Source organism: Polyodon spathula, chromosome 8 (assembly GCF_017654505.1).
Source record: "Polyodon spathula isolate WHYD16114869_AA chromosome 8, ASM1765450v1, whole genome shotgun sequence".
Classification (NCBI taxonomy): Eukaryota; Metazoa; Chordata; class Actinopteri; order Acipenseriformes; family Polyodontidae; genus Polyodon; species Polyodon spathula.
The window spans coordinates 19,023,834-19,050,570 of record NC_054541.1 but is presented as its reverse complement, the minus strand read 5'-3'; the positions used below and the strand labels follow the sequence as shown (position 1 = coordinate 19,050,570).

Here is a 26,737-nt window from a genome sequence, read left to right as displayed (position 1 = left end):
GAAGGCATCCTGGGAACAGGGGGTGACCTGGTTTAGAGGGAGGGTAGTAAAGGGTGGAGAGAGAAAGAGAGAGAAAGAGAATTTGCAATAATGTAGAAACCACTCTTTGCAACAGCTTGGTGAAGAGATTGATGGCTATAAAGAACTATTTAATTATGTTTTTAACATAAGGCCTTCAAGCGCTACTAGTGACTATCTTAACACTTTAAGAACCAAGCATTTTCAGTGGGATGCTACCCCAGGACCAGGTGTTTTTTGGCTCTATCTGACTTCCTAAATATTTATAAATAAAATACTAATTCTTCATTCCATTATTATTAGAAATGAGGGAAACAAATGTAACAGATATCAATTGTGTTCTTGAAACATTACCTGCTTCTATCCAGTAATTTCTTGATATTTATAGATGTTATTAAAACATATATTAAAACATGACAGAATAAATGTTATAATATAATTATAAGTCAAATACATCAGATTTACTGTGTTTTCACGTTTCTTTCTTATATCTAAACAAGTTCATGTGATCTTTTGTTTCTCCGTGCTGTTGTAATCTGTACACATCATTTAAAAATGAAATGCCTGTCTCAGTGACGGGAGTGAAATGTAATTCCTCCCCAAGCCAATGATATGCATTTCCAACTTGTAAGGCAAAGTACAGTGTCCCAGTTAGTCAATAAAAAAAGACACTTCAGATCACAGGCCTTAAATCTCATTATACAGTGCCTATAGACAGTCTACACCCCCTTAAAATTTTCACATTTTCTTGCCTTATAGCCTGGAATTAAAATGTATTCATATATATATATATATATATATTAATTTATCTAAACATCCTACCCCACAACTTCCAAGTGAAAAAAATATTCTAGAAATTTGTAGAAAATGAATTAAAAATAAAAACTGAAATAGCTTAGTTGGATAAGAGTCCAGCCCCCTTGTAATAGCAATCCTAAAATAGATCAGATGTAACCAATCACCTTCAAAATCAAATCACACACCCAGTGGCGTGGCATCCATCTGTGTTCAGTTGTAGTGAGTCACATGATTTCAGGATAAATTCAGCAGTTTCTGTAGGTTCTCTGTGCTGGGCAGTGCTTTTCAAAGCAAAGACAACCATGAGCACTGAGGCACTTTCAAAAGAACTCCAGGACAAAGTTGTTGAAAGGCACAGATCAGAGGATGGGTATAAAAATATCAAAGGCCTTGAATATCCCTTGGAGCACAGTCAAGATGATTAATTAAGAAGTGGAAGGTGTATGGCAACACCAAGACCCTGCCTAGGTCAAGCCTTCCCTCCAAACTGGATGACCGAGCAAGAAGGAGACTGATCAAAGAGGCTACCAAGAGGCCAATGGCAACTTTGCAAGAGCAACAGGCTTTTATGGCCAAGACTCGTCAAAGTGTGCATGTAACAACAATATCCCAAGCACTTCACAAATCTGACCTGTATGGTAGGGTGACAAGAAGGAAGCCATTACTCAAGAAATCTCACCTTGAATCCCATTGAACGTATGCAAAAAAACACTCAGGAGATTCTGTAGCTATGTAGCAAAAAGTTTTGTGGTCTGACGAAACTAAAATGGAACTTTTTGGCCTAAATGCAAAGTTTTATGTTTGGTGCAAACCCACCACAGCGTATCATCCAAAGAACACCATCTATACTGTGGCATGGTGGTGGCAGCATCATGCTATGGGGATGTTTCTTATCGGCAGGGACTGGGGCACTTATCAGGATAGAAGGGAAAATGAATGGAGCAAAGTACAGAGAAGTCCTTGAGGAAAACCTGCTGCCCTCTGCAAGAAAGCTGAAAATGGGATGGAAGTTCACCTTTCAGCTTGACAATGACCGAAAGCACATAGCCAAAGCTACACTGGAGTGGCTAAGGAACACAAAGGTAAATATCCTTGAGTGGCCCAGCCAGAGCCCTGCCTAAATCCAATTGAAAATTTGAAGCATGACTTGAAGATTGCTGTCCATCAACACTCCCCAAGGAACTTGACAGAGCTTGAACGGTTTTGTAAAGAAGAATGGTCAAATATTGCCCAATCTAGGTGTGCAAAGTTGATAGAGACCTGTCCCAACAGACTCACAACTGTAATTGCTGCCAAAGGTGCTTCCGCCAAGTATTAACTCAGGGGGGTGGAGACTTATCCAATTATGATCTTTCAGTTTTGTATTTCATATTACAGTTTCTCAATAAAAACTTTTTTCCCCTTAACAGTGTGGAGTATAGTGTGTAGATAACTGGAAAAAAAAATCCTTATTTAAATACATGAAACTCTGAGGCACTGACACAACAAAATGTGAAAAAAGTTCATGGAGGTGTAGACTTTCTATAGGCACTGTAATATACAAATCTCATTATAATATATATCTTACTTACCCCTGATGTATTGTCATTTTCTTCTGACTTGCCGGGTCGATTTGCATCTGTTTTCTTGAGTTTCCCTGTCACTGGTGTAGCTGTCACTATTACTTTGTTCGTATGTGACTCTTGTTGTTTTTAGTTAATTAAAATAAAGCATCTGGAAATATAAAATAAACAAATAAAAAGGTTATTTAACACAGACTACTGTTGAGCTACACCACTGAGTTTTTTTCATGTACTCTAAATAATAAGCAACCTTATCAGCTGCAAAATAAGGAACCCCTGTGTGGTCTGGGGGGTTGGGGTATTGGTAGCCGAGGGTCATCGAGGTAAAGGGTGTGGGGGCGAAGAAAATACGCCATTTAATTTGGATTTAACTATTACCTATAAGGAATTTGCACTACTCCAGTGAGTAACTACATTTGCCACACCTTTTAAGGGGACTGTACAGAACGAAACAACCTTTATTCAGTTACAAAGGACACCCACAGTGTGTCTTTAAGGCTTTTCTACTGTCTATAACTTGCTTTCCAAATGTTATTGAAATCCCTAGAAAAGTACTGAAAGTTTGTTTAATAACAACTTCACATTACATAATGTACTGTTTTTAAATAAAGAAATAAAGACAGAAGTTGGCACAAACATATTCCCAAAACTGAGTACTTCCCTTTAGTAAGTCCAAAACATTAGTGATTTTTGTGAATTGACTGTAATTCACAATAAATTATAATCTCTTCTCAATTGGCTTGCCTGGTATAATAAAGTTTTTTGATGAGTTATGGTGAGCAGATTTCCACAATAATTGTGGTTTCCTGGTACAGCAGTAAGAAGAGCCCTGCCCTTTAGAGCCATTGTGTGGAAGTCAGCACAGCCCAGATCCAAATTCACTCACAAGCAGCTCACTCTTTCTCAGTTCTATAGACCACTTGTTGTGATTATCATTCCACTTGTTTAGCACGTGGGAAAATATGTGCTCAACATATCCAGTAGCTGCAGATGAGTTCAATACGAATGATACCACAGAGGAGCATTCTTCGCTTTCCAATCATCTGCTCTGTCAAGCTCATGTAGAATTTTTTTTTAATCTTAAAAATGTGTCATGAATTTTACCCATATCTAACTGAAGCATTTTAATGAGATTTAGCCATTTAGCAACATTTTCCATATCTGTGTAAGATATTTGACTAGCAGTGTGCAATGACAGTGGCTGAAGATAGAATAACCAGTTTTCCTCTGAAAAGTTGAAGTACTTATCCAGATAAGCAATATCATAATTGAGAAATTCTTTAAACTATTTTTTGGCATTAACTCATTTCTAGTACAATCACTACTAGCACATCTATCCTGTTTGTATTGTATCTCATTATATAATATGAATTTATCATATTACAGTTTGTATACAATTCATTTTTACCAGTAGATGAAAAGCTCAATAGTTTTTGACGATAAAATAATGTACATGTACACATTAGTTTACCACAACTGAATTCAAAACTGTACTATACTGCACTTAGATACATGCATAAGTTTAGAAAAAAAAGATTAAATGTTGTCTGGACCTATCTTATATCATTCAATTGAACCTTCAGCAATCAAAAATGTCTTAAGTGACTGCAAAGTGTTTTTTAATATTTGGAATATGCATTTCACCAGCTGCATGCTGTTTCACATTACACTTCCCTCCATGCAAAATTGAGAAATCTTTGTTACAGGCTGTACAGCAAGCTTTAAACACATCTTCAGTTTTACACAATTAGGATCATTCTTTGAATCAACAGTATTTTTTTTTTTTTTTACAAAAAAGGTAACATTCCCACTCCTGGATCATTTTAATTAGCAGTTTTTAAACTATAAATAGCTTGGCTTAACAGTGGTCGGGAGTTCAGTTCGAAGTGACAGACAAGCAAACCAAGTGCGAGAAGGAGACAACACTGGTACTGTGTTTACTGTAGAAATATTGCATGAATCACTTTTATAGGGAATTGGGGGACATGCTGCAGGAACGTTATATCCGAAGCGCATTATAACCGAGAGACTTATAGTGCGGGAGCACTATATAGATATTAGGGCTGGCAATATTAAAAAAGTAGTGATATATATATATATATATATATATATATATATATATATATATATATATATATATATATATATATATAAACCACATGTCATTTCATTTTATAAGGACATAATTAAATTATGTATATAGTACGTTTAATATGGTTGCTTGTCTTTTCTTCCTTTGTTTAGATATGCATTTCAACCCCCCCCCCCCCCCACACACACACACATACACACGCATTTTCAGTACTTTTCTGCAAAAAAAAATCCATGATAAAAAAATATTATTAAATTCGTCCTTAGTTATATTTTTGCAGTCTGTGACATTTAATTGAGTCGTCTCAGCACGTTCATTATGTGTGACATCTCTAGGGTGATGTAAGGTTGTGTGATCGGATGGCTGGTGTTTGGAGCAGAAAGGCATCAGGAGATAAGCTTAAAGTGCAAACTTGAGAAGTTTATTAAAGTGCTGAGTGGCACACGACCATTGCTTTTCATCCAGAACAGCTTTCAAGTTAATAAATAAATACAAAAGTAAATACAGTAAACCAAACAAGCACTAGGTATAAAACACAAGACCAGGATACTCAACTATCCTATACTTTCACTATTAAAGCATTTAGAGGAACACTGCTACCTGCTGTTTCCTTCTAGAGATCCCCCAGAAATGAGCCACCCTCTCCTATATTGAGAGGCTGGCATTATAACCACACCCTTGGACTGGTCCATTATAAAATACAAGCAAAACCTTATCATCTTATACAAAGTGCTTTCATAATGCTTAAACTTCCTACAGTTCTCTAGCAGCATTAATACTACAACAGTTAAGCTTTTCCACAATTGCATACACAATTAGTCTCACTCTACACAATTAGTTATCCATTTACGGCTATATTCAGCTCCCCTCATTCACTAACATTGTGCGCGTGCCCGTGTATTTGAGCACAGCCGTCAGTCCGTGCACCTCCCTAATGGCCGATCCTACCATCAACATGCCCTCGCACACCCTTGCTGGATGCAAACCAAATGGTAAGTATTTTAAAATAAAATTATGTTAAAACAGCATTTCAATGTAAACATTACTGGGCATTATCTCACACAATATGTGTACCTATTATGCAAAATAGTTTCCAGCACGTGTTACTTATATTGTCTGCATTTCTTTTTACCGGTCATCCTACATCCTGACTCTTCGGACACCCAGGTAAATAAACAGCGGGTATTATTATTCACATTACTTTTAACATGTATAAAGAATGGTAACATTGACAATCAGCAGCAAACCTTTTCAAATACAGTGGATGTTTTCAATACGCATTTTAAACGGACAGTATACATAGTAGAATGCATGGCAGGTTTAAAACAGTCAGTGTTCCACGATAGTTATGGACAAGGGAATCTGCTCCATCACATTTCCCTCACCCTCTGGTTTCTTGCTCTCAGGGATACGAGAAAGTCTGCCACGTTGTTCTGACTGCCGGCTCTGTACCGTATGATAAACTGGTACGGCTGCAAGGCCAAAACCCGGTGAGTAATCCTCGCAATTGAGTCAAGCATTTTCCCCAGCCACTGAAGTGCATAGTGGTTGGTCTCCAGGAAAAAAATATTTTCCCAGCAAATAGAAATGAAAGGAGTCCAGTGCTAAATACTCTTTTTTGACAGTTGAATATCGAGTCTCTCATGGAAATAGTTTTCAGCTAATATAGGCAACCGGTTTCAAATCGCCTGTTGACATGTTGCAAATGTTGTTCCCAGGATTTACTGTAGATTACTATGTCATCAAGATAGGCTGCTGCAAAGTCCTCAGTTCCCTGTAGAACTTCATCCATTAGCCTCTGAAAGATTGAGGGTGCCCCATGGAGTCCAAACGGCATAACCGTTAACTGAAACAGACCAAAAGGAGTCCGGAACGCGGTATCCTTGGTCAAAGGAACCTGACAATATCCCTTGCATAAATCAAGTGTGGTTATATATTGAGCATCTCCCGGCCGTTCTATGAGATCTTCCAATTGTGGCATGGGATATGGATCAAAAGCTGGACAGTCCATTAACCACACAAAAGTCTATGTAGAACTCATTACTCCCATCCTTTTTTGGGAACTAAAATTACTAGGTTGCACCACTCACTAGCAGATGTCTCAATGATGCCTTGTGATCGTATCAGCTCCACCTACTCCCGCAGCCCTGGCTAAAGGCTGTGTGGGATTCGATAGTCTCTGCCTCATTGGCTTAGCATCCTTTACTGGAATTGTATGCTGTACTAGATGAGTTTGACCCGGCTTTTCTTGGAACAAACCCGGTGGCAAGATGGCATTAAGTTCTTATTGTCTTTTGGTAGATAAATGACTAAGGTCCAAGCTTCCAGTAGCATAGATGCAGCGAAAGTACTGCTCCGGAGTCTCATCCTCTTCCTCTATGGCTCACACATAAAGTTGTTGCCCGCTGGTTTCCTCTCTAGCTTTCCACTCCTTAAGCAGATTAATGTGGAAGGTCTGCTTGGGCTTCCGGCGCTCCAGCATGTTTTTCTCATAAGTGAAGGGACCCATTTTCCTAAGGACCCAAAAAGGCCCCTGCCATTTTGCAAGCAGCTTACTTTTTTTGGTAGATAGTAACAACAATACCTGCTGCCCTGGCTGGAAAGTTCAAATCTTGGCCTTGCGGTCATATCATGCTTTTTGGGCTTGATAGGCCTTCTCCATGTTGTCATGTGACAGTGCAGACATCTCCTCCAACTCAACATACAAAGCACATAGGATACCACACTCATGTTCTCAGTTTGATTTGATTCCCACCTTTGAGAATATCAAGCGGTCCTCTCACCTGCCTTCCATATAAAAGTTCAAAAAGTGAGAAGCCGGTGGACACTTTTGGCATCTCCTGGTATGCAAAGAGTACATAGGGTAGCCACCGGTCCCAATCCTTCCCGTTCTCAGCCACATATCTGCGCAACATATTCTTTAACGTTTGATTAAAACATTCTACAAGGCCGTCTGTCTGGGGATGGTAAGGGGTGGTCTTTATACTCTGCAACTGATAAACCTAGCCTAGTGTGTTTGATAAAAAATTGGTACCCTGATCAGTTAATATTGCCTGTGGTATGCCTACCCTTGAGAATAACTGCATTAGTGCTGCTGCTATTTGCCTGGCCTTAATACATAGTTTTAATGTTCCACAAATAAGGTACATCCGTGATAGTAGTAAATGACATGACGGTATTTGTGACGTCAGGCAGGAAAGACAATTGCTATTAATTTTATTCTTCTATGTTTTGTTGGCACAGGCAAAGCTGTGGCACAGTTTAAAAGTATAACATGATTTAGTTATTAAAAAAAGCTCACCAGTTAATATTAAATTTTTCTGGTTAGTATACTGAGCTCATTTAACTTTGTCGGAAGCCTTGACGTACGACATTGCAAACCTACGTATAATGAAATGCAAATACCAAGCTATCCTTTCCCTGTTATTATGCCCCTGGATATGCTTTGTTTTTGTACTCATTTCCAGTACATTTATACCACCTCATTGGATGCCCAACCGAAGTAAAGTCAATGCAAATTAGGGATATAGGCTTTTTCTTTTGAAAGGAGTTCCGCTGACAAGACATTTTTACATCTTCACTTAAGTATTTGTTATTTCCGTCTAAAATGCAAAGACTGAACACAGCTTCATATTCATGCATGGGTGGTTTTTGTTCAGGCGTGCTTATGTTTGGAAAAAATTACGTGAAATAAAATGTACCGACATTTTCAAAATTGATGTGTGAAAGTAAACACATACACACACATAACATATTAGCACTTGCCAGATATACACTACTACATTTTTTAAATAATTATTATCAGAATCAATAGAATCTTATTTATTGTGGCAGTGTGCCCCACCCATTTGTGGATTCTGTGTTACGTGTTGCGTATGGTTTGTTAAAGTTGTGTGTTTGGTGAGTGGAGATCAGGTGTGAATAGGAGAAAATAAAAAGAAAGAGTAACAATTGATACAACGTGCTGGAAGCACTAGCATGGTACTTGTTTAGTGTTCGTTCACTGTCTGTTTTATTTTTCTATTTATTTTGGCTTCAAGTGCTGTGTGCTGTTTTTTTTGTTTAACTCCTTAGTTTGTTTAATCCTTCGAGTAGTGAGTTTTAGAATGTTTTGATGGGCCCACTGGAGTGAGTTTTTTTTTTAATCTTTCATAATTTTTCATATTTACACTCCTCACATCGTTATTTTGTCATAGCGAAAGGTTTTGGCAAAAATAACAGGTCATCAATAAACAACGATCAGGATCAACAACACGTCCCAAAAAAAGAGAGAGAGAGAGAGAGAGAGAGAGAGAGAGAGAGAGAGAGAGAGAGAGAGATAGCGAGATAGAGAGGGGGGGGGGTATACATCACATCCGGGTGAACACTTGATGAGGGTGAAGGCAGTGAGGAAAACATAGGTCAGTGATCTTTGTCACGTTGTCTGAGTTTGGGCCACTCGATGTTAAAGGTAAATATTCTTCACTGATATTTTCACTGTCACCTGATTCAGTAAAATAATTTAACTTGGAATTGGAATTCAATATCATTTCTAGTAATTTTTTCCCACAGAGCATTTCTCACTGTTTTCCAGACATTGTTGACATTTTCTGACTGGGTTTGTTGTGTGTAATTCCGTAAATATCTAGCAGATGGCGCAAGAGACCAATTCAAGGTATTACAGACACCTAGTGTTGCAATATCAAATTATCGGCAGTTTTGTAGACTCAGTAATTCAAGTTCAAAGTTCAAGTTCAAAGCTCAAAATTTGCAGAACGTACCGGTATGTTTGTACTCCCTGGGGACCATTAATTCAATGAAGAACCGGTACGTTCGTACCACTCAAAGGGTTAATAAACGCACTGAGCACCGCAAAGACTCAGTTTCAACCTCAGTACTGTCTGTGTGTTGATTTCTGAACCTGAAATCACCACCCATACGCACCACTCAAGTCACATATCTATATCATTATTATTTTTTGCAATAAAAGGCATTATGAGGTACATAATGTTGTAACATTACTTGTGCATATTTTGTGCATGTTTTGCCTAGATTTTATGAGAAAGTAATAAACAGATAGATACCCTTAGCAGCTAAACACCTTTAAAAAATATCAGAAACACAACCACAGAAAAGTTCAACAAAAAATACTGAGGGGCCATAATAGTACCAGTGTACTATAGCAATGGAAAAAATATTGCACATTTGTTCATACTGTTATACAGTGTCGAGAAAAAAATTGTGAACCCTTAAGGTTTTCACATATTTCACATGTTTCAAACCTAAAATTTTACAGTAGCTCTCAAAAGTATTCACCCCCCTTGGACTTTTCCACATTTTATTGTAATCAAAATTGATTTAATTAGGAGTTTTTGCCACTGATCAACACAAAAAAGTCCATAATGTCGAAGTGAAAAATAAAATCTACAAATTGCTCTAAATTAATTACAAAAATAAAACAAAAAATAGTTGATTGCATAAGTATTCACCCCCTTTGCTATGACACACCTACATAAGCTCTTGTGCAACCAAGTGTCTTTAGAAGTCTCATAATTAGTTGAATGAATTCCACCTGTGTGCAATTAAGGTGTTTCACATGATTTCAGGTTGAACAAGCCTGTCTCTGGAAGATCCCACAGTTGGTTAGTACATTTCCTAACAAAAACTACATCATGAAGACGAAGGAACATTTAAAGCAAATCTGGAATAAGGTTCTTCAAAAGCACCAATCAGGCGTAGGATATAAACATTTCCAAGGCATTGAATATCCCCTGGAGCACAGTAAAGCCCATTATTAAGAAATGGAGAGAATATGGCACAACTGTGAATCTGTTGTCCTCAAAAACTAAGTATCTGGATGAAAAGAGCACTAATCAGGGAGGCCATCAAGAGGCCTATGGCAACTGTAAAGGAGTTACAGTCTTCCACAGCTGAGCTGGGAGACACTGTGCATACGGCAACAATAACTCGGGTGCTTCACAAAACTAGCCTTTATGGCAGAGTGGCAAAAAGAAAGCCATTGTTGAAAAAACTCACATCAAATCTCAGCTAGAGTTTGCCAGAAGGCATGTGGGAGACTCTGAGACTAAGTGGAAGAAGATTCTATGGTTTGATGAGACAAAAATAGAGCTTTTTGGCCTCAATGCTAAGCGCTATGTTTGGCGCAAGCCTAACACTGCACATCATCCTGAGAACACCATCCCTACTGTGAAGCATGGTGGTGGTAGCATCATGTTATGGGGATGCTTCTCTCCGTCAGGGCCTGGAAAGCTTGTGAAGATAGAGGTCAAAATAGATGCAGCAAAGTACAGAGAAATCCTGGAGGAAAACCTGTTGAAGTCTGCAAGAGACCTGGGACTTAGGAGAAGATTTATCTTCCAGCAGGACAATGACCCCAAACATACAGCCAAAGCCACATTGGAGTGGCTTAAAAACAAAAAGGCCAATGTCCTGGAGTGGCCCAGTCAAAGCCCGGACCTCAATTCAATTGAGAATATGTGAAAAGAGTTGAAAATTGCTGTTCACCAAAGGTCCCCATCCAACTTGATGGAGCTTGAGCAATTTTGCAAAGAAGAATGGACAAAAATTGTAGTGTCCAGATGTGCAAAGCTGGTAGATACTTATCCAAATAGACTCACGGATGTAATTGCTGCCAAAAGTGCCTTTACCAAATATTGATTCAAGGGGGTGAATACTTATGCAATCAATTATGTTCTGTTTTGTTTTTTTAATTAATTTTGAACAATTTGTAGACTTTATTTTTCACTTTGACATTATGGACATTTTTTGTGTTGATCAGTGACAAAAAATCCTAATTAAATCCATTTTGATTCCATGTTGTAACACAATAAAATGTGGAACAGTCCAAGGGGAGGTGAATACTTTTGAGCGCCACTGTACGTTTAGGATCATTGTCTTGCTTCATGACCCACTTTCGGTCCAGCTTCAGCTCATGGACAGATGGCCTGAGATTCTCCTCCAGAATCTTCTACAATTCTACAATGCAGAATTCATGGTTGTGTCAATGATGGCAAGCCATGCAGGTCCTGAGGCAGCAAAGCTGCCCCAAACCATCACACTCCCACCACCGTGCTTGACGGTTGGGATGAGGTTCTTCTGTTCAAATGCAGTGTTTGGTTTTTGCCAAACATAACATTTCTCATTGAGGCCAAGAAGTTTTACCTTTGACTGGTCTGTCCAAAGAACATTGTTCCAGAAGTCTTGTGGATCATCTATGTGTTCTTTGGCGAACTTCAGACGGGCAGCAATGTTCTTTTTGGAGAGCAGTGGTTTCCTGGCTATCCTTCCAAGAACACCATTCTTGTTCAGTCTTTTTCTGATAGTTGAGTCATGAACACTCACATTAGCCAAAGCCAAAGTGGCCTTCAGATCCTTGGATGTTACTCTGGGGTTCTTTGTGACTTTCTTGATGATTTTCCGGTTTGTTCTTGGAGAGATTTCGGTAGGATGACCACTCCTGTGTAGAGCGACTGTGGTCTTGAACTTTCTCCATTTGTAGACTATCTCTCTGATAGTGGATTGGTGGAGCCCCAGATCCTGAGAAATCAGTAACTGTTTTTCTGAGGTCCTCAGAGATTTCTTTCGATCATGGCATGATGTGTTTCCACACACCTGTATGGTGAAGACCAAACACACTAAGTTTCTGATCTTTATATAGGGTGGGGCCTCCCATACTCACCCCTGAAGTTCTATCTAATTATTTAAACACTTGATTCTAACTATCCCCTTAATTAGGCTAATAAAACTAGGAGTTCACTTACTTTCACATACCCTAAATCTTAATTACTCATTGTTTGTCTAATTCATGCATCATTTTGTTTCAAAAGACATGGAATTGGTTAATATAAACCATATTGGATATTTAAGAACAGTTTTGATTTAAGAAGGCTATCATGGTAAAACTATGGAATTTCCATAATTATCATTGGGGTTCACAAACTTATTCTCGGCACTGTACCTTCTCTTGTACTACCATTGTCCCTTAGTATGGTACCTTATTATAATACCCAATAAACAATACCTAAATATTGCCTGATCAACACACATTGAAATCACATGTTTGCCATTCACTTCATTCATTATTTTAGCTGGTGTGAATAGGCTCAAAGTGAATCCAAAGAAACATACTTTTTCAATTAAAAAAGTCAATTTCTATATGCCTCAGGCAGTCAGAAGTATGACTCATAAAGAAAGAGTGCACTCTGTTGGAAGTTAGTGGATTTCATTTAAACTCGGCGTGTGTCTATCTCAAGTCGAGCTCCAAGCTAAGGGGAGGACAGCAACAGGCAGAAGGGTGGGTGGCAAGGATGTCTAATATGTTGGAACAAATTAAGGCTTTTACACATACTTTGATGTCTTTAATTTTTTAAGTGCCGGCTCCAGTGCACTTGTGAGCTGCTGTTTATCATTTGATTTTATCATTAAATGTGCCAATGTTCCGCTCCACAGTGGGAACTTGAAGTGTGTTTTATTTCAAATGCAACATTTGTTCAGTGTTTGGCTAAGTCTGATTAAGGGTGACGCCCTCGGAGATACTCAAGTCTACAGATTAAGGTTTTTTTTTTTTTTTTTTTTTATCAATGTGCTTTTAAATCTTCACAAATAATGAATTCATTATTCCAAAAAAATCATGAAGATACAAGTTAAAAGATAATTTACGATGGTGCTTATGGTATAGACTCAGTTTGATAATACTTGGCAAATAAGCTGTTTAATGTTAGTTGATATTGGATACAGCACAAGGACAGGATGTGCTGTTCTCCAGGTTTTTGTTCCAAGTGATAGAAAAATGAAATATTTACTATGGAAATTATTTGTATCTAATAAAATCAGGTTATAAATTTAAGTCATTTTGCACTGTTATAACACACATGTATTTTAATTTTAAAACATGATATGTGGTTCTACTTTAGGTTCAAGGAAACTTTAGGTTTCTTGGGTTATTTGTTTGCACTTGTATTCACTGGGTCATTTCACCTCAAAGCATGTTACCGGCTACAAGCATGTCAGTCAATAGGGGAAGCAGCAGAGTGGTTTTTGACAGAAAATAAACCAGTGAATGGGTGGGGAAAATGAACTCTCCAGGTAAAATGACCCAGGAAGACAGCCAAAAAGCAAGGCTTTCAAACAGGGTTTTCTTTAACGTAATGTAATACCAGATATCATCTTTTGAAATGAAAATACATGATAATAAAAAAAAAAATGGATAGAAAAATAAGAATTTGGCAATAGACAAATACATTTCTGCAAATATACCCATTGTTATTTCCATTGAAGATGAAACAGCTTCCTTAGAAAATATAGCATTTTTGGCCATCACTCACAAATTCACATCTTGTAGATTACATCTTTAAACTGATCAGGAGACAGTATAGGTGGCAGTTAGGGCCATGTGACTTCCCTGGGTACTACATCAACAAGTGAAACCAATGGGGTGATAAACAGGCTGTAAAATCTGAGAGAAACTCGAAAGCAGAGGCTCAAAATGAAGCCAACCTGGGGTAGGAGCAATACCTAGGAGTAAGAGAGGCGGGGGCATACTGGCATCTGTCCCAGCTTAGATCCAAGACCAGATACATATTGCCTTGCCTGAGCAGATATCACTGCAGTTTTTCATAGAGGCAGGGGGACAGAAGATGAATAGAAGACAAAGAAGGGGAGAATGTGGAAGGTGGGAAAGTAAATGGGGGAGATAATAGTGGCAGTCAAGAAAAAAATTAAGACCAATCGAGCTCACTGTGACATGGCCTGTTAATGGCATTGAAGACAAAGTGGCTGAAGCCAGCCAAAATAAAAATAATTTGCAGATTAAATAGAAGGAAAAAATCAACAAGAAGTTTTCTGAAAAGAAAATAATGTTACAACAAATTGGTGGAGAATAAAAGGAGTCAATATCAGAATCAATATAAACAAGGCTGTATCTGCTTGTTGGCAGCTGGTCTGGCCTTCATGGCAAGCTCTTTTGTCCTGGCCTGTTGGAGCATGTGAGAGCACTGAGAAATCATTGATTGGCACAGGTCCTCTTGTCAGCTCAACCGCCTTTCTGTAGGGTTGCCATTGTTACCAATCAATAGAGAAAGAAGCTGTCAGATTGGTTTAATTTCTGCTTACTTTAAACCAGCACTCTCAGCTTCATTTATAAAAACTTCCACTCCTCTCCATGTCTCCTGCCTTTCTCTTCTCCCACCTCCCTTCTCACTCACATCCACCCTCCTCTCCCAGCTCTCTCTGATTGTATTTGTGACAATTTGTTTTTAAGATTATTTGGTGTAGCTTCACAAAATGTTTTGTAAATCACAACAGTTTACCAAAATAAAGGTATAGCAAAGGGATTATTTTCAAACGACCGTAATGGTGCCTACAATAATGAAGTACTTTTTTGAGTAATTTTACACAATCTTTCTATTTTCAAAAGAGAGAAAGTTGTAAGTGTACGTGATTATTTTCTGTAAATATATAATCTGGTAGAAGTGATTGTTTAAAGTATTATTACTTTCATGTACATTTCTCAAGTAACTTTACTCTTAACAAGTAAATGCACAATTATTTTCAAAACTTCTTAAAGACTATTAATACATAATTGACTTGTGCAAATTTACACCATCTCCAATGAAGACATGAATAATGACAGAATTACAGATAAAGATGATTTTCAGTTATTAAAAATGTGATTTCTTTGTCTAAATAAAACACAGCTTTACTACTGCAGCTGTACCGAAGAAGAGAACAAAGAAGATGGCATCATCCTTACCCCCCAAATCCAAATTATTAGGTTAGAATTGACTTTATAGAGGCTTCAAATTAAGTGTTTCCTATAACACTACAGATTTTTTTTGGGAGCTTCTTAAACCTGATCTTGATTCTCGCACTGCCAGAAGTCATGCAATGCTGTTTTTAAGTATTAAGCATTTCTATGCCCCCGGTTTGACACAGGTATTCAACATTGATTAACAAGGTTCATCAGTCATCAGTTTACGAAATAATAACTTGCATTACTGAAACTTTTTTCAGACGAGCTTCAGATTTCATATCTTTCCCATCCACTGAAGGTACACTTATTTCCAAGTCGCTGGCATGCCAAAAACCCTTGGTGCAATTAATTGACTGCACTCTTGTGGCCTTTTGACATAACTAAAGTTTAAATTATGTACTGAAATGGGAAAAAGTTTAATTCTATTAATATGCAAATTATTTGTGATGTGGACAATTTAATTACAAATATTTTAACAAATTACCCAGGGTCATGCCATGATTTGTTCACACTGCAACAGAGTAAATCTTTTTGGATCTAGAGAGCTTCGAGACACTTAGTTTCTTGGTAAATGTAAAATATAATAATGTATCTTATAGTATTGTAATGCTATTAGAGTTATCTTTTTGGAGTGTGTTATGATAATTCCAAAGAATTAACTGGTATATATATAGGTACCTCCAAATTGGCACCCATGTTAAAGATAAGCTAAAAAGGCTGTATAAAATAAACAACTCAGGTAATGAGCTATATTTTATGCTAAAAAATATGGGAAAACTATATTATTTTATACTCATACAATTGCTCAGAGAAAACATTTATTTTTAACAAGTAATAATTTTTTTCTCAAAAAGATAGGTGTCAAAATTATTGGCACCCCTAAAGATTCTCATAAATAAAATCAAACAAAATTAAATCTGCACTAACATTCTACTTTATTAAATACATGTCCGTCTTAAGGAACTGTATTGTGGCCTTCCATGGCTTCTTGTTTCACTGGGGTATAAAAATGAGGTAATACGCATATAAAGTCCGTTTGTCATCCATCACCATGGGGAAAGGCAACAAACTCACAAAATGAAAAGAGACAAATGGTCATTGACCTTCATAAATCAGGCAATGGGTACAAAGAAATAGCTTAAAACCTAAATATACCACTTACCACTATTAGGGCAATAATTAAGAAGATCAAAACTAGTTTAGTAGTGGTAAATCTGCCTGGTAGAGGACACAAGTGCATCTTGTCCCCAGCCACAGTGAGGAAGATGGCTCGGGAGGCAAAAAAGAATCCAAGGGCCACAGTTGGAGAATTACAGAACTTGGTTACATCTTGGGGTCAGCAGGTCTCCAAATCTACAATTAGACACCACCTCCATGCCAAAAGCTTATTTGGAAGGGTTGCCAGAAAAAAAAGCCTTTATTGAGAGCAACCAACAAATGTAAGCGCCTGGAGTTTGCTAAATGGCACTAGCACTTGGAAAACAACCAGGTGCTATGGTCAGATGAGATAGAGCTGTTTGGCCACACCCACTAGTGGTGGATTTGGTGTTGAAAGAAGGATGCATATGCAGAAAAGAACCTCATACCCACTGTAAAATGTGGTGGTGGATCTTTGATGTTATGGGGCTGTTTTGCTTCCACTGGTCCTGGGGGCTTGTTAAGGTCAACAGGATCATGAACCAAGTACCAGGACTTAAATCCCTTGAAAATCTGTGGTTTGAATTGAAGAGGGCAGTACATAAGCGCAGACCGAATGATATCAAGGATCTGGAAAGATTCTGTATGGAGGAATGGTCTGAGATCCCTTCCAATGTGTTCTCCAATCTCAGTGCCATTATCCTTGCAAGGGGAGGGTGCCCAAAGTACTGAAAACAAGAGTGCCAATAATTGTAACACCTATTTTTTTTTCAAAATAAATTTATAATTTGAGAAATGTGTAATTTTGATTGATTCCCGTGAATCATTAATAAAGTACAATATATCCACATGTTGGAAAATTACAATATAGCTCATTACCTGTGTTGTTTATTTTATACAGCCTTTTGTGCTCATCTTTATCAAGGGTGCCAATAATTTTGGAGTCCAAGGAAACCTCCATTGGACCGTCCTGATTACAAGCAGGACTGTGTTCCTGAAGTATGAGTACAACGGATTGTTTATACTCATCAAGTACAAAAAATTAATTGCTAAAGTTACGTCAGTTTTTAATTAACGTAAATGCACACAGGAGTGATCTGTGCTTTGCTGGTTTGTTTTAATCTGAGTAAACAGGTTATGGATTATACTACAAAATGATGACAATACCCATATATATATATATATATATATATATATATATATATATATATATATATATATATATATAATTTGGATATGTCTGTGTTAAAGAGTAAATGACGGAGTTATTACATCTAGCGTGATACAACCCCATGTGTTGCTACAACTATTTAAATAAGGTACCTGTCATTTTTCTTTTATTGTTAACATCCCGACAACTTTATACACTTTTAACTTAAAAGTCTGTTTCAAAGTTCTTTTGTAAAATATCCACTCTAGTGCATTAGGGTTTGAGATATTTCCTCTAAATCACAGGAAAAGAAAAAGAAAACATAACAAGTGCTTTGTTATTGCTTTGTTACCTGTTTGACAATGTGGGCAATAATCACTACAATATCAGTGCACTAGAGCGTACATTTTGAAAAGAGATTTGAAACAGACTAAAAGTTAGAAGTGTAAATCGTTGTCAGGAAGAATGAAACAATGAAAATAAAAATTACAGGTACGTTATTGTGACAGAGCGAACAAATCCTAGTCAACAATCTCCCTCCCAACCTGTGAGGGCACGACATAACAGAAACAGTGTGCCCTGGACTGGATGGTTTGGCAGTTAATTCCAGGGTCAGTTGAAAATTGGCCATCCAGAAAGGGTGCAGAGTCATAATGCCAGAAGTCATCGCCTTAATGCGGCAGGCGATGTGTCAGTCATGGATTGGAGCATACATGATTGCACTTGCTATTGAAGTGGGCATGACAGGGTATATCAAGGGATGTGGCAATCTGTTCCTCTGTTATGGTTAGGACATGCCCAGGAGAAATAAACATAAATCATTAATGTTCAGTGTTGTCTTTTCTGTGTATAACTGTTGTTATTTATCAGTGTAGAGGGCTAATTATCCGGAAGCTGACGCTGTTAAGCCAGCATCAAACCCAGACTGCACTGTACCACTGTTATCACTGTTTCATGTATTCACAACACCACTTGTTTTGACTGGCTTTACACATGTACTTCCATTATTATTACACCGTGTAACAATTTTCTATATTTTTGAGGCATAAGCAATTAGGAAATAACACTTACTACCCAGGAACAAAAATTGTGTTACATAGTGTTATTGAACCAATTGATAAAGCTTCATTTTCACTATTGTATTGTTGTTGGACTGTTGTTACTAAGTGCTGCATCATTTGTGCACTACAAACCACTTTCCCACAGTTATTTAAACATGGGTCATTTAATGTTATATTTTTCAGAACCCCAGTGGTGTTTAGGTTGACCCTGTGATGTGACATAGTCTGTCAGCAGCACCTTAAAGCTGTGGGAGCAGCACAATTGAAATCAGTCTACAGGAAATGAGGAAGGGCAAATATACAACATCAGTTGAAAGAGGTATAACAGTGGGTGCATGCTGAGCAGGTGCCACAATAGCAAGGACAGTCTTTAAGCAGTGAAAAAAGAAAGGAAAATGGTCGCTGTGGCTGCAAACAGTTTGCAGTGAGTAGAGGTAAAAGATGGTTAGATAGGCTTGTCAAGTATGGCTGCGGTAAAACTGTATTTTAACTCTAGAACTACCATAGAGGTCTTTTTGGCGCATCACGTTTTTCAAATGCATTTTTCTCCACTGATTTGGCAGCTAGGCGCTAGTGCTTTTTTGATTTTTCCTAAATATAAATAGTATACATCTCAAACTATCAGTAGACCCAGGATTGCAGAAACTTATGGAGATAGAATACGTTATACCTAGAACTACTGCAGCTGTCATTTTGACTGTCATAGTAAAAACAGTGGGTTTGGTTTAGTGCTGCTGAACTTGAGAGTTTCGTGTTTGTTTTGAATAGCTACAGGAGACATTTTCAGAAGTGATTTATCTATCAACAGCTGTTTAAAAATATTTATTTTCTATTTAAAAATACACATTTTCTAATTAAAATGAATAGACCAATTCACCACAGGACTGCACAGCAAGTTTTAGGCATGATTATATTGAAGAATAAAAAAAAAAGTTACTGAATAATAGTGTTCCAAACAAGCTATTGCAATAATGGAGACGGAAATTACCATTGGATAGCTAACAGAGTCAAACTCAGGCAAAAAATAAAAGGGTAAAAAAAGAAAACACTTGCATAAAACAGTCAAACAAACAAATCTTGGTCACTATTCTCTATTGTTTCACAGAGTCTAGTAAGCTCCCACTGCGTGTCAAAAGTCGCCTCTGAGCTGGTAAAACCACTCTGTTTTATAGCCTAGCATTTGCAATCATAAGTCCCCTTCCAACACCACCAAGTCTTGTGTAACTGTTCATGTTGTAACAGGTTTCCCTCACGTGTAACAAGCAATTTACACGTCACAGACAATATCCTGAAAGAAAACGAACAATAACATCAAAACATCTGATTGACAAAGAAATTATGGGAAAATACAAGTGAGGAAATCAGAATTAAAGGTAAGCACTATGTTTGGTATGTTAAAATGAACACGCTGTTTTGACTAAATTTAACTCAGAACAGTTTCGTAGCATGCAACGCTGTAGTAGTTTTATATGCAATTTAATATAATGTAAAAAAAGAAAGTTCAAAGTTCCAGGTAGTTCTAGTGTTAAATGGCAAATGTTTAATGCAAGGTAGTGTTTTTTTTTTTTTCATTGCATACAAAATACCTAGGGTCGGAGACAATTGTGAAAAAAAAAAACTCACCTTGTGTACCAACAAGAAAGTATGCTGCAGTGGCATAAACAGCAGAGACTGGTTTGATTTTGTTCTGATGAGTAGTGATTCACCCCAAATATGGAGAAGGCTACACTCAACCCCTCTTGTATGGTTCCAACTGTCCATACTTATGCTAGAGGAGTCATGGTGTGACTCATGTTCTCCTGGTAAACCCTGGATCCCTTGAGTGCTCTGGAAGGCTATGGCAAAGTGGTCTGTAGGGTGCTGGTGTAGAGGTGATGCAGTGAACAACAGAGACAGTGCAAACAAAGTTCACAGTTAAATAGAGTTTTATTTGGCTCTTCTGCCCGTTAAATAATGGTGCTGGCAAATACACACCAATACGTATTTGCACAGCTTAACAATACTGGGTTTCAGTCCTGAAATAATAAGAAAATACAAGCAATGTACATGCACAGCTCTGCGTCCTTTTCATGGTGCTCCAGTGCCAGTGGTGAACACACAATAAATAGTGCTCAGTGCAGTATTGTAATCCGGTTGAATGCTGGCTTCACAATGTATGTGGGTACATTTCAAAAACGTGTTACATACAGTCATATACCGGTAATTCATTTCACCTACATCAATGACTAAAGGTTTTGTATCACCCTACAGACTTAACTCGTTGTACTTCTTAGGGTTGAATGACACCTGCTGAATAATGTTACGTTAACATATTGCATTACATACCGCTTTGTAGTTTTCTATATACTTAACGAAAAACTGACAAATTAAAAAATGTGACTTTCAAACATAACGCAAAATACTGCACTGCTGTTATGGGTTCTGGTAGAGCTTTGCAATGTAATTTTTTTTATTTCTTTGATTGCATGATGTTAAATAAAAGATCTACATTATTTTCTATATATCTTTTTATTATTATTATTATTATTATTATTATTATTATTATTATTATTATTATTATTATTATTATTATTATTATGTCCCAATCTTAAAATTCTAAAGTTGTGAATGCATTTCTTGTTTAAAAGCTTAATTGTCGCAGGTCACATACATCACTTCCTGTCTCAACCACTAGATAAGGGGAACTCATTAATGAAAATGCATGTTAACAAGATCAAGAAAAATGAATGGAAGTATAATATGTTGTTATGGAAACTACCAGTGTGCAGGCAGGCTGCTCTCACCAGCGAGAAGCAGCGACATGGAAAAAAGAAATTTATTTTTAGTATAATTTGTAAACTTCATTTAAAATTGTGCATTTTATCATGCAGAATGTACATTTATTTCAAACACTTTACATATAAAATGCTAATTTACGCTTATCTGGCATGTAGGTAAAGATCGGACAGCACAGATAAAAAAAATAAAAATAAAATAATGAAACCCCATCAGTCATTTACCCTCATTTGGGGAAATATTTTACCATATCTTACTATATACAACTCTTTTAATGTGCATGCAGCAATCTTTTTTTGGTTAAAAAGAACAAAATTCCATAAGCCATTGTGACAGAGAAAGAATGACTGTTATAAATCTCCCTCCTGCCCTGTGAGGGCACTGTGTAAAGGGAACAGAGTGCCCCGGGCTGGATGATCTGACAATTAATTCCAGGAAAAGGTGGAAGTTGGCCATCTAGAAAGGGGGCAGAGCTATGGTACACCAAGTCATCTACCCTGATGGGTAGAGATGTGTGAATCGCGGATTGGAGGAAAAAACGGTTGCATTCGCTAACCAAAGGGGTGTGGCTGATGGTACAAAAGGGGATGTGGCCAAGCGATCTGAACTCCCTTGGGGGAAAGAGGACAAATCCTGGTACTGTTCTACCAATGAATGTGTCATAGCTGCAATTGCTTGTTGTATCATTACCCTTAGTACAGACCCATTTCACTGCTGTTCGTAATGAAATCCCCTGCGAAGGGAATATAGTGGAGGTGGTTGAATGCAAGTATGGTACATTATGTCAAAAGTCATATTTTCCATATTTGGAGAACCACTTATCTAATTGTCATGAAGTTTTACATTATTATGCAATGCACATCACAGTTCAATTTGTGGATATATCTAGAGAACTGCTTATCAAACTATGATTAAATATTTAATTGCAATTTCTTATTCTATACTATTGTACACACTGTTGGTATACCTCATGACCATCAACATTTTTATCATACTGATGGCTCTAACTTTGAACTTACAGCCATGTTGAGGGATGTACCATATTCCTTAATAAACAAACAAGGAGAGTTATAATCCAGTTGGAAAGGTATTTTATTGTATCCAGGTCTGGCGACCAAATAATAAGACCCCGGTGATACACAACAATGTATACTGTGCAGCGTAAATAATAACGGGTGCAGTCACAAATAATAAATACAGATATCCGCCCCACAATAGTACTAACACGGTCACCAGTCCTGGGTGCGTGCAGTAGTGCTCATGGTGGGTGATACAGTTTATTTAGTGACAAACGTGCAGTGCTGTTCCGGGTTAGTGCAGGCCCTTGGCAACAGCTCCGGAATCATGTTTAGCTGTCTAGTAATACACAACAAAACAATTACAGACAAACAAAACAAAACACTTCCGAATGTCTCTTTATTATTTCTCATGTGGTCTCTCACACAGTCCTTATGGTTCAATAGTTTTTAAACCAAGCGAAGAAACAGATAACATTGCTTCTACTGCTATTTATACTGTCACTCGTGACCCCTTGGTAAATGATTGCAGCTGCTTTTTATGATCTGCAGCTGCCCCATCATTTGCCCTTCGGATCATTGAGTTAGTGTACCAAAGCTCGGTCTCTTTTCTACATGACCGAATTCCTTTTAACCCTCTGAATGAAGTGTCAGGTCAAATAGTCCAGAGTATTCTGTTCCCTTTACTTAGTACCCTCACAAGTCAGGAGGGAGATTTACCACCAAGAATCATTGTCTTTCTGTCACAGGTAGTCACATCTTTTGTTGGCGATTTTAATACACACATCACTATTGCACTTGAATTTAGAGAAGAAAAAAATTATTTAAAAAGTGTGTTTTACATTCGAAGGAATGCGATGTGTTACTGACATACTTGTTTGGTAAAGTACTTTTGAAATACCTTCACATTGACTGAAAAAACTCAGAATAAGTTGAGAACATTTATTTCCCAACCACTCTCAAAAACTACTTACTAAACAAGAAGAAAAATAAAAAGTGGCTCAGAAGAAAATAAAATAACAATTACCATTTCCCTCACAACAATTTTCTAATCACATTAAACCAGAGATCAGAAATGAAGTGTATTCTGTCAGCTGGTAATTTTCATCAAGATTCAATACATATATTCAGATAAAATATTCATACAAAATGCACTTCAGTGCTTGTCTCGTCAAGTGAGACTATTAAAAAGATATTTAGCAGTTGTGGCTATTACATGTAAAGAGATGCTGCAACCTCAAATGAACAGTAAGTCTGTGGAAAAAATGTAGCTCATAATTAATTGAATGACAGTATTGAGCTCCCTGGTGTTCTGTACCTTTCCAGCAATTTGAGCACAGCGAAGTGATTAAGAAACATAATTGTTGATAATGCTTAAATATCATGGCGATTCCTTTTCATTAAATGTAGCTCCTCTTATTCCAAGGTGTGAAAATAGAGGAAGGTACAGACATTTCCTGTGCTGCCTCATCACCTCATGGGTTACAAAATATTGTGTTTAAGTATGGTAATGCCTCATTAATATGGGATTTACTAAATAAAGAAAATACACACCTTAAAGGCTCTCCATATGTTATTTTAAAAATGATTTTCTACTTTATGAAATGCATATTTCCATATATCCAGTGATGATGAAACATTATCTGTGGTCCGCCGTATCCTTTCAAGTGGTCTGTGGAAAGGTTACATAATTACGGAAAGGATACAGCAGCATAGTTTATAGATTTTTATAGAGACCTTAAAAACAGCTACAGATGCAGGAATGCAATACATACATGGAGAATATCTCCAAGTTAAAAAGGAGTTTTGGAGTATCTAAAATTATTTGTTATTAGGGAGTTTTCGTGTATTGTGCTTACGTGCAGCTTGTACAGTAACACACGACAGGTTGCATGTTGTGTTGCATTAACAACGGCTCTAGTTGGGTTGGATGCACAAATCAAAGCAGTGTATTTGTTGTAAACATTAAACTGGAGGTTTTCAATATTTTTATTTATTGTAATTAATTAAAAAGAATGAAGCCTCTGTGCTGGTCTCATCACTTCATAAACAGAGCTGAATGAAAAGATACAGAAAATGAAGCAAAGACAAAGTTCGTTATCCACGCATTACTACCACTGACCTGGAGAAGCTAATAGAAAAATACATTATTGGCATTTTTAAATGCTTGGTCACTAACACTCAAGCTATCATTACGGTTTATGTCAGCACTGTTTACAGTGTGATTGAGACCAGCATTGAGGCTAACAACAAAACTCTTGACCACTGAAGCATATACTCTTGACCACTGAAGCATATAACTCTTATGCCAGGAAGCATATAATCATCGTGGCAGACCACGAGATCTTTAAGACAAACTATTTTTAAGTTGATTACCATTTCTTTATGTGTCATCAAATCAATAAAAACACTAGCTGCCCAAGCATTTTTGTTTTCTTCAATTTCATTAAGTTATTAACTTGTTAAATCTTTGTGTCTCTTGTTTGAGGAAAAACGTTTGAGAACCAATGACAAGTTTTTTACCTTAAGAATAATATTTTAACATACACTGCAGCTTTAAAAACTTGATGGATAATGCAGCAATTACTAAACATAAATAGTAAACTGATTTTCAAATACAGCAAGTGAAGGGGTGTTTTGTCATAAAGATACTAACAACCAAACGAGCAAGATGGACCGAATGGCCTCTTCTTGTTTGTAAACTTTCTTATGTTCTTATAATCCACTGCTGTTAATCTGTTGTAAATAACAGGAAATACAAGCTGGGAGTGTAAGCTACAACTTTTTTAATGGACTGAGCTGGTTACAGAGTCTTACCATGTAATATTGTGTTATATTTCTCTGTACAAAGGTGATTATCTGATGACTGACACTTATCTTTACAGAATGGCGCGGCAGTGGAAGATGGGAGGACTCGTGTTGGTCCTACTAGTTCTCTCAGCAATGGCAGTGGATGCTGGAAAGGCAGAGAAATCAGGTAAGGTGTATATCACAGGAAAAAGGAGGTTATGAGGTTGTATAATGCACTTAGATTATTGTGTCCAATTCTGGTCACCACTGTACCAAAAGCACTTTGTGGACCTGGTGAGAATCCCACAAAGACCACCTTGATTAACACCAGGGTTTAAAGGAATAATCTATGTCAAAAATATGAAATCATCTATTTAGCCTAGAACAAAGAAGCATTAGGGTGAACTTGATTGAAATCTAAAAAAATGTAAAAGGGAGCTGACCAAGTTTATTGTAACCAGCACAGAAACCAGAGGACACCGTTGAGAAGTAAGTGGAAATAGACTTAGGAGACACTTCCTCAGGCATAGTGGTGAGGGCATGGATGGGGTTACCTCGTCATGTTGATGCTGAATCATTGGGGTCCTTTAAACCCAACTTGACAAAGTTTTGAGATCGATCAGCCACTAGGAACTGGACAAAAAAGAGATGAATGGCCTTCTCTCGTTCGTAAATTCTGTTTATGTAATTTCTATGACCTTCCTAGAATTATGTGGCTCCCTGTCTGCTCAAGGCAGAATGTGTTGTGAGAAAACCTGAATATATACATCTACTGTATTCCACTGTTTAGGGATCCTCTGGACCTAATCTCTCAAATAACACCTCATTGTGTGTTTGAGTTGTTTTTAATGGATAACTAAGGCATGACCCCTAGGTTAGTCTTGGTCAGTACTTGGAGGGATGGCGATTTTTTTTAAACTGGTATTGTTTGCTGTGTAGGACAAAGCGAATTTTAGAAATACCCTGGATTTTTACCATCTACAATACCCCAATTTTTCTTTATTAAAGAAACTATGTAATACAACACGACTCATACAACAGAAATGTATAAAAATATAAACATGCTTTATCCAAATATTGTCAACAGATATACAGTACTACATTTTGAATAGTCATGATCTAATTGAATGACCTCGTTTAAATTCAAATTCTAATAGAGACCACTCCACTTCTTATTTTGCAACATTTCAACTTATTTAACTCTGGACTTTAAGCTTCTTTAACTTTCTGGACTATGGGGTAAACTAATGCTGTAAAATCATTTAAGACAATATATCTTTGGCTTATTTGGGTGGTATATAGCTTGATCCAATTGACTCATAAATAGCGTCAGCCACTAGTTTTCTGGCGTTCATTCAGGAGTAGATCTTTTCTAACATTGTCCACAGTGTTCAATTTTCTTAACTTCTTATTTTCTGTACCTTTGAACTTTCCTGATTATAATAAATTTAATTATTGGCTTACCTCAAATAATATTTCCCCTCAGACATGAACAACCACAGAAATGTTTTTTTTCCATTTGTCCATTAATATCTGCACATATCTTTTTATTTCTTCTCAGTTCATTATCACTATTCCTGCATACATT

The 26,737-nt window shown here is 37.1% G+C and overlaps 1 protein-coding gene across 1 annotated transcript in view; it reads left to right on the top strand.

Annotated features, from left to right (window-relative positions):
* Window positions 1-26,737, top strand: part of LOC121319554 (pleiotrophin-like) — a 59,787-nt gene that overhangs the window by 20,315 nt on the left and 12,735 nt on the right. The window contains exon 2 of the mRNA XM_041257124.1: window positions 25,245-25,336. Within this exon, the coding sequence (XP_041113058.1) occupies window positions 25,246-25,336 (91 nt within the window). The 5' untranslated portion in view covers window position 25,245. The remainder of the gene's footprint in view (window positions 1-25,244; window positions 25,337-26,737) is intronic.